The 15,392-nt window shown below is 34.4% G+C and overlaps 1 protein-coding gene across 1 annotated transcript in view; it reads left to right on the top strand.

The window, feature by feature from the left end:
- ATP11B (ATPase phospholipid transporting 11B (putative)) overlaps window positions 1–15,392 on the top strand; it is a 120,980-nt gene that overhangs the window by 70,607 nt on the left and 34,981 nt on the right. Inside the window, exons 20-23 of the mRNA XM_021692582.1 lie at window positions 7,476–7,629; window positions 9,406–9,508; window positions 12,948–13,093; window positions 14,293–14,352. Coding sequence (XP_021548257.1) covers window positions 7,476–7,629; window positions 9,406–9,508; window positions 12,948–13,093; window positions 14,293–14,352 — 463 coding nt within the window. The remainder of the gene's footprint in view (window positions 1–7,475; window positions 7,630–9,405; window positions 9,509–12,947; window positions 13,094–14,292; window positions 14,353–15,392) is intronic.

Here is a 15,392-nt window from a genome sequence, read left to right as displayed (position 1 = left end):
CTCCCCCTCTGATTTCCCTCCCTTCATTTTTCCCTTCCTACTATCTTCTTTTCTTTTTTTTAACATATAATGTATTATTTGTTTCAGAGGTACAGGTCTGTGATTCAGCAGTCTTATACAGTAGTGACACTTTAATATACTACCTGTTTGAAAAGACATATTCAAAAATATAAAATCTCATTAAAGATATTTCTATTGTGTTAAAATGTAAAATCTCGTTATAGATCATCATTAAGAGGTAGACATTTGCAATTGATTTTGATGATAGGGAGCATTAACTTTAAACCCCAATTAACCAAATATTATCCTCCTGCCCCCAAAGAAAAGATTTCCATTCTTCTCTTTGGTAGATTTATGTATTTAAAAAATTGTGTTCAATTAGTATTATTACATTTTTTTACTTAGGCAATAAAAATTTTTCTCAAAATCTGTTTCCTCTCTTTTAATATCTTGGCTCACAAAACCAAAAATTGAAATATTTACTTCTGTCTCTTTACAGAAAACACTTGCCAAATCCTGATCTAGTTTATATGACTAAACTGGAAAATTAATCTGCATTTTATTGTTCAAAGATAATTGCCCAAGTATTTATATTCTAAATTCATTTTCTTTTTTTCTAAGTCTGTTTTTTGTGATCAGATCAACTTTATTTAGGAGCTCCCTTTAACATTCTGACTTTTTTTTAATTTTTTTTTCTAATATTTTATTTATTTATTTGACAGAGACACAGCAAGAGAGAGAGAGAGAGCACAAGCAGGGGGAGTGGGAGAGGGAGAAGCAGGCTTCCTGCTGAGCAGGGAGCCCGATGCGGGGCTCGATCCCAGGACCCTGGGATCACAACCTGAGCCGAAGGCAGACGCTTAACAACTGAGCCACCCAGGCGCCCCAACATTCTGATTTTTCACAGTAAATTAGGATTGCTTCAGTTAAGCATCAGTGTTGCTCATATGTAGGTATCTTAGGTCTCCTACAGGTACCTGTCATTTGTGGTCTTGTGATGCTAATACAGAAAAACAGATGTGAAAAGACTGTGCAACAGTTATCAGTGTATTTTCGGAGCTTTATTCACATTTGATATGCAGGCACTGATGTGGTACTAAACTCAATTTCATCAAAGGAAAACTTATTTAAGGAATGTTTTAAAGAGACACTACAACTCTCAGAAGGTTCTTTGTTTGAATTCAAAAACGGGGTTGATCTAGGTAATTTATACTACAGCTTGGGAGTAGTGACACCACCATTGTGGCTGCTTAAACATTTAAGTACCATAATGTCAACAAGAACTCCCTAAAACATAGAAATTAATTGCTCAGAGTCATTTACTTTATATATGCTTTCTAAGATATTAATCCTGATTTTAAAAGTAATAAGTGTCCATTTAAAAAATACTGAAAATGATAAAGAAGAAGATACCTCGGAATAAACCTAACCAAAGAGGTAAAGGATCTATACTCTAGGAACTACAGAATACTCATGAAAGAAATTGAAGAAGACACAAAAAGATGGAAAAACATTCCATGCTCATGGATCGGAGGAATAAACATTGTTAAAATGTCTGTGCTGCCCAGAGCAATCTATACCTTCAACGCCACCCCGATCAAAATTCTAATGATATTTTTCAAAGTGCTAGAACAAACAATCCTAAAATTTGTATGGAATCAAAAAAGACCCCGAATCGCCAAGGAAATGTTGAAAGAGAAAAAGCTGTGGCATTACGTTACCCGATTTCAAGCTTTATTACAAAGCAGTGATCACCAAGACAGCATGGTACTGGCGCAAAAACAGACATATAGACCAATGGAACAGAATAGAGAGCCCAGATATGGACCCTCAACTCTGTGGTCAAATAATCTTTCACAAAGCAGGAAAAAATATGCAATGGAAAAAATATGCAATGGAAAAAAGACAGTCTCTTCAATAAAGTGGTGCTGGGAAAATTGGACATCTATATGCAGAAGAATGAAACTTGACCATTCTCTAATACCATACACAAAGATAAACTCAAAATGGATGAAAGACCTCAATGTGAGACAGGAATCCATCAAAATCCTAGAGGAGAATATAGGCAGTAACCTCTTTGACATCGGCCACAGCAGCTTCTTTCAAGAAATATCTCCAAAGGGCGCCTGGGTGGCTCAGTCATTAAGCGTCTGCCTTCAGCTCAGGTCATGATCCGAAGGTCCTGGGATCGAGCCCCACATCGGGCTCCCTGTTCCACGGGAAGCCTGTTTCTCCCTCTCCCACTCCCCCTGCTTGTGGTCCCTCTCTCACTGTGTCTCTCTCTGTCAAATAAATAAATAAAATCTTAAAAAAAAAAAAAAAAAAGAAATATCTCCAAAGGCTAGTGAAACAAAAGCAAAAATGAACTTTTGGGACTTCATCAAGATAATAATCTTATGCATGGCAAAGGAAACAGTCAACAAAACACAGACGCAACCCACAGAATGGGAGAAGATATTTACAAATGACACTACAGATAAAGGGCTGGTATCCAAGATCTCTAAAGAACTCCTCAAACTCAACACCCCAAAAACAAATAATCCAGTCAAAAAATGGGCAGAAGACATGAACAGAAACTTCTCCAAAGAAGACATACAAATGGCTAACCGACACATGAAAAAATGTTCATCATCATTAGCCGTCAGGGAAATTCAAATCAAAACCACACTGAGATACCACCTTACACCAGTTAGAATGGCAAAAATTGACATGGCAAGAAACAACAAATGTTGGCGAGGTTGTGGAGAAAGGGGAACCCTCTTACAGTGTTGGTGTGAATGCAAATTGGTTCAGCCACTTTGGAAAACAGTGTGGAGGTGCCTCAAAAAATTAAAAATAAAGCTACCCTATGATCCAGCAATTGCACTACTGGGTATTTACCCCAAAGACACAGATGTAGTGAGAAGAAGGGCCATATGCACCCCAATATTCATAGCGGCAATGTCCGCAATAGCCAAACTGTGGAAAGAGCCGAGATGCCCTCCAACAGATGAATGGATAAAGAAGATGTGGTCCATATATACAATGAAATATTACTCAGCCATCAGAAAGGATGAATACCCAACTTTTACATCAACATGGATGGGACTGGAGGAGATTATGCTAAGTGAAATAAGTCAAGCAGAGAAAGTCAGTTATCATATGGTTTCACTTATTTATGGAACATAAGGAATAGCATGGAGGACATTAGAAGGAAGGGAAAAATGAAGGGGGGTGAGAATCGGAGGGAGAGACGAATCATGAGAGACTATGGACTCTGAGAAACAAACTAAGGGTTTTAGAGGGGAGGAGGGTGGGAGGATGGGTTAGCCCGGTGATGGGTATTAAGGAGGGCACGTACTGCATGGGGCACTGGGTGTTATATGAAAACAATGAATCGTGGATCACTACATCAAAATCTAATGATGTATTGTATGGTGACTAGCATAAAATAATAAATTAACATAAAATTTAAAAAAAAGATATGATGGAACATAATAATACAGCCATCTAAAGATAATTGTTGTATTTTAGAATGTTTTCTTTAAGTCTTCTATATATGTGCTTTTAGTGAATCTGTTAAGATTATGGATATTATTTTTTCCCCTTTTTGTACAAAAGCTATATTATAAAGTAAAGACTACAGTCTTTTTTTAGGCTTGCTATATGAAGTTTATATTATATTTTTAGATATACCATCTTTTTGGTAGAATATATTTCCTGAAATAACCAGAGAAGTCGATAGGATTTTGATTTACAGGCTTCTAGGAAATGTCTGTTCTAAAAATCTTGGGTAGAACAAAAAATTCCATACCTTTGAGAGTTTTAGTTTATATACCCGTTCCTTCACAAACATGTATTGATGGTCTGCTATCTAAAATTTGGAATACAGAGTCATATAAGGCGTATTGTTTACTCTCAGAATACTTACAGTGTATAGGAAAAACAAGTGGATATACTGTCCTAGACCTATCACAACTGGATTGTAACAGGCAAGAACAGAAAGCTGTGGGTGGATAGAAGAGGGAAGCTTAGCCTAGACGACAGAGCTCTGTGGAAAAACTCAAGACTGTTGTTTCCCAAAAGAAATGTTAACTGGTCAGAGAGTAACACGAAAAAGCATTAGGGGCAACATATGCAAATTTCCAGAGCTGAGAGAGAGGTGATGGTAGTTGAGTATGGCCAGAGAATACAAGAGGTGGAAAAGAGGGTATGGGAAGTATTGAGACATGAAGCCACAGAGATGAACAGATGCTGCCTACTATTTGCCAGAACTGTGAGATGCTTTCCCATCATTCATAAATATCTCATGGTTAGTGAGGTAATATGGTGACTTATAAAGCCTGTCCAGAGAAAACCTAATAGAGTGCCTTGGGAAGGTTCCAGAAGAAAACTGATCTGATCTCTCCCACTCTTGGCTGCTTGCTACCCCCTTCTTCTGAGACTTCTGCTCAGGCAGTGCTTAGACTGAACGCATTGGAGGGAGCACAGGTTGCTAAGTAAAGATTGGCCAGTAGGTAGGAAAAACAGTCAATGTGGTGTTGCTTTCAGATACTGGGCAATTAATAACAGAAAAATACATTCTTTAAAATTTTACATTGTAAAAGATAATTGTTGACCACTTATTAGTTACAGTGCAACACAATAGTGATAAGGCATACTGTGAAAGACATCATTTTAGCTGATAAAAGATTTTTTATAAGACTAAAATCTGTTGATACATGTTTAGTTTTTATAGCTTGTTGCTCATTTGATAGTGTTCTCACTTTTGATTTAAAAATGGAGGGTATAGCGAAATAAGTCAATCAGAAAGACATGTATCATATGACCTCACTGATATGAGGAATTCTTAATCTCAGGAAACAAACTGAGGGTTGCTGGAGTGGTGGGGGGTGGGAGGGATGGGGTGGCTGGGTGATAGACATTGGGGAGGGTATGTGCTATGGTGAGCGCTGTGAATTGTGCAAGGCTATTGAATCACAGATCTGTACCTCTGAAACAAATAATACATTATATGTTAAAAAAAAAAAAAGATAGCAGGAGGGGAAGAATGAAGGGGGTGAAATCAGAGGGGGAGACAAACCATGAGAGACGATGGACTCTGAAAAACAAACTGAGGATTCTAGAGGGGGAGGGGGTGGGAGGATGGGTTAGCCTGGTGATGGGTATTGAAGAGGGTACATTCTGCATGGAGCACTGGGTGTTATACACAAACAATGAATCGTGGAACACTACATCAAAAACTAATGATGTAATGTATGGTGATTAACAACAATAAAAAATTTTTTTAAAAAGGAGGGTATAGCCACTATGGTAAACAATATGGAGGTTTCTCAAAAAACTACAGATAGAACTGTGTGATCCAGCAGTCCCACCTCTGGATATATATCCAAGGAAAATGCAGTCACTACCTCAAAGAGATATTTGCACCCCCCACCATGTTCATTGCAGCAGTATTCACAGTAGCCAAGAATGGAAACAACCTAAGTATCTGTTTTTCGATGAATGGATAAAGAAAAGTGTGTGTGTGTGTGTGTGTGTGTGTGTAAGTAAACACAGGAATATTATTCAGCTATAAAAGAAGGAAATTTTTTTTGTGACAACATGGATGGACCTTGAGGGCAGTATGCTAAGTGAAATAAGTTAGACCAAGAAAGACAAATACATACAGGTGGAATCTAAAAAAGCTGAACTCATAGAAACAGAGTAGAATGGTGGTGTCTGAGGCCAGAGTCTGGGGGAAATGGAGAGATGATGGTCAAAAGGTACAAACCTTTAGCTTATATATAAAATGAATAAGTTCTGGGATTCTAATGTACAGCATGATAACTATAATTAACAGTACTGTATTATATATTTAAAAATTGTTAATAGAGTAGGTCTTAAATTTATCACCACACCAAAAAAATGGTAATTACATGAGGGGATGGAGGTGTTAACTAACCTAATTGTGGTAATCATTTTGCAGTATATATGTGTAACAAATCGTCACGTTGCATACCTTAAATGTTAAATGTCAACTGTATCTCAACAAAGCTGGGAAAAATGGAATAAAAATGGAGGGATATGTCCATCGACAGATGAATGGATAAAGATGTGGTATATGCAATGGAATACTACTCAGTCATCAAAAGAATAAAATCTTGCCATTTGCAATGACGTGGATGGAACTAGAGGGGATTATGCTAAGTGAAATAAGCCAATTAGAGAAATACATCATATAATCTCACTCATATGTGGAATTTAAGAAACAAAACAGAGGATCATAGGGGAAGAGAGGAAAAAATAAAACAAGACAAAATCAGAGAAGGAGACAAACTTATAAGAGACTCTTAAGCATAGGAAACAAACTGAGGGTTGCTGGAGGGGAGGGAGGTGGAGGGATGGAGTAACTGGGTGATGGACATTAAGGAGGGCTTGCAATGTTATGAGCACTGGGTATTATATAAGACTGATGAATCACAAACTTCTGCCTCTGAAGCTAATAATACAATGAATTAATCGAATTTAAATAAATTGAATTTAAATAAAATGTAAATAAATTTAAATAAATTCAATTTAAATAAATTGAAATTAAATAAAAATTAAAAAAACAAGACACCAAGTTAAAAAAAAAAAATGGAGGGGTATTTCTCAGTAGCAGTCTGCTATACTGTTAACCCAGTGGTGAACTATAGTATTTACTTTATGGATGTAGCACAGTGCTACTTTGAGTGCTGGCCTTCAACTACATAAAGGAGTTTGCAGCAGAATATAAATCTAGACACTGCTTCTTTTATCATGAAAGTCTTATTACTAAGGGAGAATGGGGAGAAACAGTTGAACAAAATAGTGTGCCCAGTATTGTAGTTGATTCACATACTGATGCAAGCTTTTTGTCTCTTCCTGGCAACAGTTTTCCCAGCTGTCAGTAATCAGATCATACTTTGAGTGGTACTCATATAGCATATGCCCACAGAGAGGTGTTATCCATGTTCCACCATAGTAATATCTGGTGTTACATAGAAGGGTATGTTAATATCAAAAGACAATTTTGATTCCTTCATTCCTTCCTGCTCACATGGTGAATCCTGCTCACATGGTGAATGAATTTTCCTGAACATTGTTGATTGCATTTAATTTTTTTAAATTAGGCTTTCCTAAAGTATAACTAATAGTGTTTTTATTTTTATAAGATTTTTCATACTAAAATTAGGGAAAATATCCTCTGATTACGTGTTATAATTCACATTTTAGAAAATACAGTTACTATATCTGTATCAATTCATTGTAAAACTGAGTATCATCTGTTTTACTCATATCAGTCACTCTCAGTTCTGCTTAATTTCAGTTTTCAGGTAATCATAACTTAGTTTCTTCCCTGGCATATCAGTTTTGTAACAATAAAGTCTATGGGTAAATGGTCCATCTTTTTGTAAGAATTTTTTATTTACTAAATGACTATAAATAATGTGGCTTCAATGTATCTAACAGAGGGTATAATTATTTTCTCTTAGAATTAAAGAGGATCATGTGATTCAGCACGGGCTGGTGGTGGATGGGACCAGCCTGTCTCTTGCACTCAGGGAGCATGAAAAACTATTTATGGAAGTTTGCAGAAATTGTTCAGCTGTATTGTGCTGTCGTATGGCACCACTGCAAAAAGCAAAGGTATGTTTGTGTTACAAAACATTCCAGAAAGATATTTAGATCTAAAAGTATTCTTGGGGGTTCCTGGGTGGCTCAGTCAGTTGGGCATCTGACTCTTGATCTCTGCTCGGGTCTTGATCTCAGGGTCATGAGTTCAAGCCCCACATTGGGCTCCACGCTGGGTATGGAGCCTACTTAAAAAAAAAAAAAAGTAAAGGTATTCTTTAAGGCCAATGCCTTATCTAGTCCTATTTGGTAGTATGTAGTATATGAATGTTACTAAGTCAGTCACTTCTCACATTTTGAATGTTAACCAAGTGCATTAGACCTTTGGAATTTTCAGAGTGAATATTAGTTTCAACTATTCATAATGACCTACAAAGTCTTTGATGGGTATCAGTTTGTGATTTTGCTGAGACACAAATTGAATTGTGATAACTATAGTTTCATAAGGTATTTAGCTGTGAGAAAGACTGTTAGACTTCAGTTCTTCCACTTCAGGTGGTTCTCTGCTTATTCCTGCATTCTCTTTGTTAAAAGTGGCTATTAAGTGATGAAACTTTAGTAAAAAGTTGAAAAGTCAGTTCTTATGATTTAAAGCTATATACAAAAAATATTTAAATTTCAGCTGTGCTTCAAGTGAAAGTCTATACAGATATTTTTTATAACTCTTGATTTAAAATTTGGGTCTTATACTGTATCTTTCACAAATATCCTTTGAAATCCACATCTACACACTGCTTGTTTCTCATATGGGTCTAATAAATTAGACATCAACATTTTTTGGCTTAATGGGATTTTGTTCAAATGCCTATATTGTTTTTTGTTGTTGTTGTTGTTTTTTAAAGATTTTATTTATTTATTTGAGAGAGAGAGAATGAGAGACAGAGAGCATGAGAGGTAGGAGGGTCAGAAGGAGAAGCAGACTCCCTGCCGAGCAGGGAGCCCGATGCAGGACTTGATCCAGGGACTCCAGGATCATGACCTGAGCCGAAGGCAGTCGCTTAACCAACTGAGCCACCCAGGCGCCCCAAGAATGCCTATATTGTTACAATTCATGTACCCCAGTCTGTGGAGACTAAAACTGGAGACCAAACAGAGCTAATACCTAGGTTCTTTAAGTATGTTCAAGAATTCCAAAGAAACCTTTCTTTTGATTTTATTGAATTTAATCTTGATTGCTTTTTAAAATTCCTTAAATTTTATGACAAGAGAAAATAATTATCTTTCCTCTACTTTAAACAAAAAGAATAATTTCCTAAGAAAGAGAAAATTTTGCCTGACACAATTATTATTGAGCTTTTTACACATTTAAGCTGTATTTAAGAGTCTTGCTTCCCATCATAAAATCCAAAGATAATATTCTCTTTTGCTATGACATTTTTGAAAGACAGTCCTAACATCTCCTCAGAAAATGAACCCCAGGGCGCCTGGGTGGCTCAGTTGGTTAAGCGACTGCCTTCAGCTCAGGTCATGATCCCAGGGTCCTGGGATCGAGTCCCGCATCGGGCTCCCTGCTCTGCGGGGAGCCTGCTTCTCCCTCTCCCACTCCCCCTGCTTGTGTTCTCTCTCTCGCTGTGTCTCTCTCTGTCAAATAAATAAATAAAATCTTAAAAAAAAAAAAAAAATTAAAAAAAAAAAAGAAAAGAAAATGAACCCCAGTGCATATTATTGTCTAATACAAAATTAATTTTTTTCATTATTCAACTGTTCTTATAACAGTCGTTTCAGATAAATGACTATATAATATAAGAAAATTGAAATTTTATAATAAATAACTAATTGTATATCTTTCAGGTAATAAGACTGATAAAAATCTCACCTGAGAAACCTATAACATTGGCTGTTGGTGATGGTGCTAATGATGTAAGCATGATACAAGAAGCACATGTCGGCATAGGTGATTAATTTTTTTCCTGAATTTTTAAAGTTGGTATAATTATTTAGTGATTTTGAATTTTACTTTTGTGGATGAAAGTGCAATATCAAATATATGAATGCAATGTAGTAATATATCAGTGTATCCCCCTCAGAAGGCCATTATACTGAAGCCCAATATTTAGGATTTTTTTTTTTAAGATATTTTATTTATTTACTTATTTATTTGTGAGAGAGAGATTGAGAGCACAAACGGGGAGTGGCAGGCAGAGGGAGAAGCAGGCTCCCTGAGCAATGAGCCGGATGCGGGACTTGATCCCAGGACCCTGGGATCATGACCTGAGCCAAAGGCAGACGCTTAACCGGCTGAGCCACCCAGGCATCCCTAGGATACTTTAATTACAAATTTTCAAGGAAATAAATACCATGTTAGTGAATTTTATCTTTGCCAGTTCTCCTTCATAATAAAGTAATTTTATTTTTACTTGCCATTTTGTACCTTTTAAAGTACTTTCTCACATTACTTTATCATTTTTAAACTCTAAATTTGTGGTTTACATAGTCTTCCTCATGGTTTCAATTTTTTGTTATAGAGTGTTATTATTATTTACTCTTATTTTTCAATCTAAAGATTCTGCAACTCATTCTAATGACAGTTTTAGAAACAAGAAATTATACTAAATTATAATAATAAATATAAAATTTCAAATAATTTTCTAACTTAATAACTTTTATTCTAATTTCTTTTCAATTTTTGCCTAAAATTTTTGTTGGATTTAGATTACTAATATCATTTTATTATATTTATCAGTCATTTTATATTTAAACCATATTCTGACCTGTTTTCCTAAATAACTTTATTATACAAATACAGACACAAAGGTAAAAAGTATGAAGCCTTTTTAATGAAGTAGATAAAGTTTTAGAGTTAGAAAAGAGGCTAATCACTGTTCTGGAATCACCTCTATAATGTCCTATGAAGTAGTTCTCAGGTCTAATATTTCCAGTGTAGCTCTCAGATCAATTCCTTACTCTGGGCTAATTTAACTCTTCATTATGATAACTAAATTTTCTTTTTAACTTGTATACTGTCATTTCCCATAAATCTCCATAACAATTTGATGATGATTTCCTATACCATACATTAAAGCATAAAAAGCTACAGTATAACAGTTTGATTCTAGTATGGTAACAGACCAGTGAACAGAATAGATTCAAAACATCTGGAAATTTAGTTCATAACAAAGGAGATGTTTCAAATAAGTAGGGAGACATTATTTGATAAAAAAATATATATAACTGGTTTGGTTATTCAGGGAAAAAAAGAAGTTGGATTCCTTTCCATTGCTTATAGCTAAACAAATTCTATATGGATTAAAGATTTAGAAAACTTTAAAGAGGGGCGCCTGGGTGGCTCAGTCAGTTGAGCATCCGACTCTTGGTTTCGGCTCAGTTCATGATCTCAGGCTCTGTGAGATTGAGCCCCAAGCCCTGCATTCGTGCTCAGCAAGGAATCTGCCTGGGATTCTCTTTCTCTCCCTCTGCCCCTCCTCTGCTCACGTGCTCTCTCTTTCTCTCTCTCAAATAAATGAATAAATCTTAAAAAAAAAATTTAAAGACCACAAAAAGTAGTAGAAGAAAAGATTTAATGAGTAATCTTGTAATTTGAAGTATGGAAGGATCTTTTTAGTAAAAATATAAAAGAAAGCAAGGAAGTAAAGGAAGAGATCAGTGTGTGTGGCAGAAGTAAATACCCCCAAATGCAAATTTTAAACATGAAACTAATAAAGAACATTTGCAAAATAGATGACGAAGTCTTAATATTTCTAGTATGTGAGGTCTTAACAAGTTAAGGAGTATAAGAAAAACACTTTGGTAAAATATGTGGAAGGATGTAAGTCATCAGTTGTCACAAAAGGAGATACCTAAAATGAATACAAAATGCATGAAAAAAGTGTTCAGTCTCACTAATCAAAAAACACAAGTAAAATTGCCTATGAGATTGGCAAAAATTACAAAAAATGATAAACCTGGAATTGGCAAAAGTATAGAATTAACAAATCCTTGTATACAATAGTAGTGGGAGTGTAAATTGGTATACCCTGCATTATTATGTATAACAGAATTTTAAATGTGTGCCTATTGACCTGGCAATTACGCATCCAGGAATTTTTTTTTTGAGAAAATAAATGAATATGTTGACAAAAACACGTTATAAGCAATATCCATAATGTATTAAATGACAATAGCAGATTATAAAACAATCTCATTTTGTACACTTGTTTGTATATATATTAAACACACACCAAGAAGTGCAGAAGGAAAAATTCTAAAATGATACAGACCAAAAATAGTGGTCTTCTCTAGGTGTTATAAATGTAATTATCTTTATCTATACATTTTGGAAAATTTTAATCCTTTTATGACAGAAATAATTATAATTTTGAAAAATGATTTTTCAAAGCTGTTTCCAGATTGAAAAAAACAAACTTGGCAATAACTCTTTTGAAACCTAAAAGATTACTGTAACCTTAAAAATGTAGTCATATTTATCAGATAAAATTATGTACTAATTTCAAGTGATATTGTACACTTTTAAAAAGCACATTTTGTCCCATCTCAATTAGATAAGAAACAAGTAGGGAGCAATATTGTCACATTAAACATTTAAAATATATATATACTTGGCATTTGTTCAAAGTGTGCACATAGACATTTAAATATGGTGAATTGCTATTTCATGTGTAACTTTTTAGGTACAATTGTGGAAAGATAAAAAGTTATGAGTGTGATAGCTTTTCTCACTATTAATGATGCAAGAATTTTTAGCAAACCTTACATACAATTTTTGTAAGTCTTTTTGTTTGCTCTATAATGTTTGTTCCAGTTATATTTATTGAAATATTTCTTGCCTATTGAATCCAGTAATGAACAAAATCATGGGTTCCTTTTTAAATAAGTTCAATAAATAAAGAGCACATTTTGTTTGACTTGTGTGTGAAAGTTTTAAAACCATTAAACATGCTCATTTTTGCTAGGTTCAAATCATTCAATTTGGATATTTTTTATGTTCACTGGAAATAACAAAGTTAAAGCTGTTTTATAGCACTTCTCTCCATTAGAAATCTATTAACTACTACTTTGTGTCTATTAGTGTAAAACTTGATGTTATTAGATCCTGAACTTTGAATATTATTTTTATATTAATTGTATTTTATTATATCCTGAGTCTTTGAAACTTGATGTTACATGCCTGGTATATATATTGTAGCTTTGTATTAATTACCTATTTGATTTAAGTCGAACAACTTTTTGGGAATCTACTATGTGCTATATATTAGGATATAGTGATCCTAAGTCCAGGTTCAGCTGCTATAGATAATTAAGATATTGCAGATAAATTATGAAAATCACACTTAACAGTTATCAGTGAACTTGCTGTTTTGTCTTCTTTATTATAGGAATCATGGGTAAAGAAGGAAGACAAGCTGCAAGAAACAGTGACTATGCAATAGCTAGATTTAAATTCCTTTCCAAATTGCTTTTTGTTCATGGTCATTTTTATTATATTAGAATAGCTACTCTTGTACAGTATTTTTTTTATAAGGTGAGTTTCATAGAGATATTTTACAATCGTTTACTGACATAGTAATATAAGTTTCAATTTAAGATATGCGGTTACCATTCAAATTATTCTTTTAAAAATTGTTTCTATAGGTAAAAATAAGTTATGGAATATATCAAGATTTTTGTCATAAATCTCATGTTTACTGACAGAAAGCAAATCAGTGGTTGCCTGAGGCCGAGGGTTCAGATGATAGCACCAACTGGAAAGGGATATAAGAGAACTTTGCATGATAGAGAACTTCTCTATCATGCGAAGTTCTCTGATTTGATTGTGGGGGTGGTTACATGGGTATATACATTTGTCAGCATCAAAATTCACACTTAAAATTGATACATTTTATCCTGTGCAAATTAGAATGTAATTAATTTTATTTCTTTCATGTTATTTTGTCCTGAACCAGTAATAACTTTTAATTTAAGTCCAATACAGTGGTTTCAAGCAGAGGTTCTTCATCTTTTTTGTTCCATGAATGACCTTTTGGTAGTCTAGTGAGATGTATAAACTACTTATTAAAGGGACTTTAAATGCATAAAGTAAAATACATAGGATTACAAGAAAACTATGTTGAAATACTGTTTTATCTCTTAACCCTTTTGGGGGAGGTGAACTTCAGTGGAACCCATGTTAGGAGCTCCTGAGTACCAAGACATTTAGTACACCAGAATATCTTATATTGCATGTATTCTATAAATAATAGCTATAAGCCAATGAAAGAACACAGGTAGATTGCATATTGCTAATAAATGATGTTGGCAGTTCTTCTCTACCTTATTAACTTTTGCTGTGATATAAGTATATTGAAATGGAAAGATGTTTTCCTAGTTCCATTTATTATTTTAAATATTTTTTATTTTAAAGCTATTGTAGCCTAAAGTTTAATAAACTATACTTATTGTATTATATATGAAAAGTATTGAATAATAGGTGGAAGGTTGTAAATTCAAAATTATGGCATTGCTTAGCAATAAGAGTCCAAGGTGTTTTCATTCTGACATTTGTGGTCCTGCTTAGAATTCTTTTAGACATTGTTAAATAATGGGACAAGTTCTTATGAGCAGATCTTCTACTTACCATATCAACTGGGATTGTGTTTCTGGCTCTTTAATAGCCATTTTTAGAACTCATTTCTCTTTCAGACCCAAATATTTTCATTATTTCCATTTAATCTTGTTTTTCAGAACGTGTGCTTTATCACACCCCAATTTTTATATCAGTTCTACTGTTTGTTTTCTCAACAAGTAAGTAAATAGAAGCTTTTGATTTATCCTTTTAGAATAAGATATGTGTATTCAGTTTTTGATAGATAGTTGGAGGAATTTTTTTACATTTTTCCTATTCCTTCAGATAAATAGACAAAACTTGCCTAATTAGTGTATTTGATCAGTATAACATTGACAATATTTATTCTAATTTTCAAGTTGAAATGAATGTTAATACCAAAATATATTCAATTCTGGATGCTTTTTTTTTTTAATGTTTTATTTATTTATTCATGAGAGTCAGAGAGAGAGAGAGAGACAGAGGCAGAGGGAGAAGCAGGCTCCCCGCCTAGCAGGGAGCCCGATGTGGGACTCGATCCCAGGACCCCGGGATCATGACCTGAGCCGAAGGCAGACGCTTAACCATCTGAGCCACCCAGGCACCCCTGGATGCTTTCTAAAAAAAAAAAAAAAAGGATACTAACTCTTAAACAGCTTATGAGATGATTTGGGTAACTTTTTTCAACTTACATTTAATATTTCTGTAAACTCTGTATCAGGCCATGTCAGGGTAACTAATAGGGAGATTACCTCATTTATTTTTTGATAGAATTTTTTTGGATTGGGAAGAAAGCTTAGTGACTGTGTCCAGTAATGACATATAAGCTTTATCTCAGAAGCTAATTCTAAATAATGGATAGAGACCACCAGGAATGCTACATTCAAAAAGGTTCTAAAGCTATAGGCTCAGAGAGAAAACCCTGTAATTGGTTAGTAGTAAGCTATAATGAGCACATGTGGGTCCGTGGTTGTACACGTGTCACATATTTGCCTTTCCTGATCTACTCTGTCTTATTTTATAGAAAATGAAATTGAAATCCACAGAAATTAAGTAACTTGCCCAAGATCACATAGCTAAGTTAATAACTATACCATACTAGGACTTACAGCTTTTGGCTAATTGAGCATCCTTTTCACATACCACACTATACATCTCTAATTGATCAAGACTTTTGTTCTGATTAATTGAAATAATAAGAGCTTGGGCACCTGGGTGGCTCAGTCGGTTAAGCATCTAT

This window comes from Neomonachus schauinslandi, chromosome 1 (assembly GCF_002201575.2).
Source record: "Neomonachus schauinslandi chromosome 1, ASM220157v2, whole genome shotgun sequence".
Lineage (NCBI taxonomy): Eukaryota > Metazoa > Chordata > Mammalia > Carnivora > Phocidae > Neomonachus > Neomonachus schauinslandi.
The sequence above is the reverse complement of the archived record's forward strand: the minus strand, read 5'-3'. Positions and strand labels throughout refer to the sequence as shown.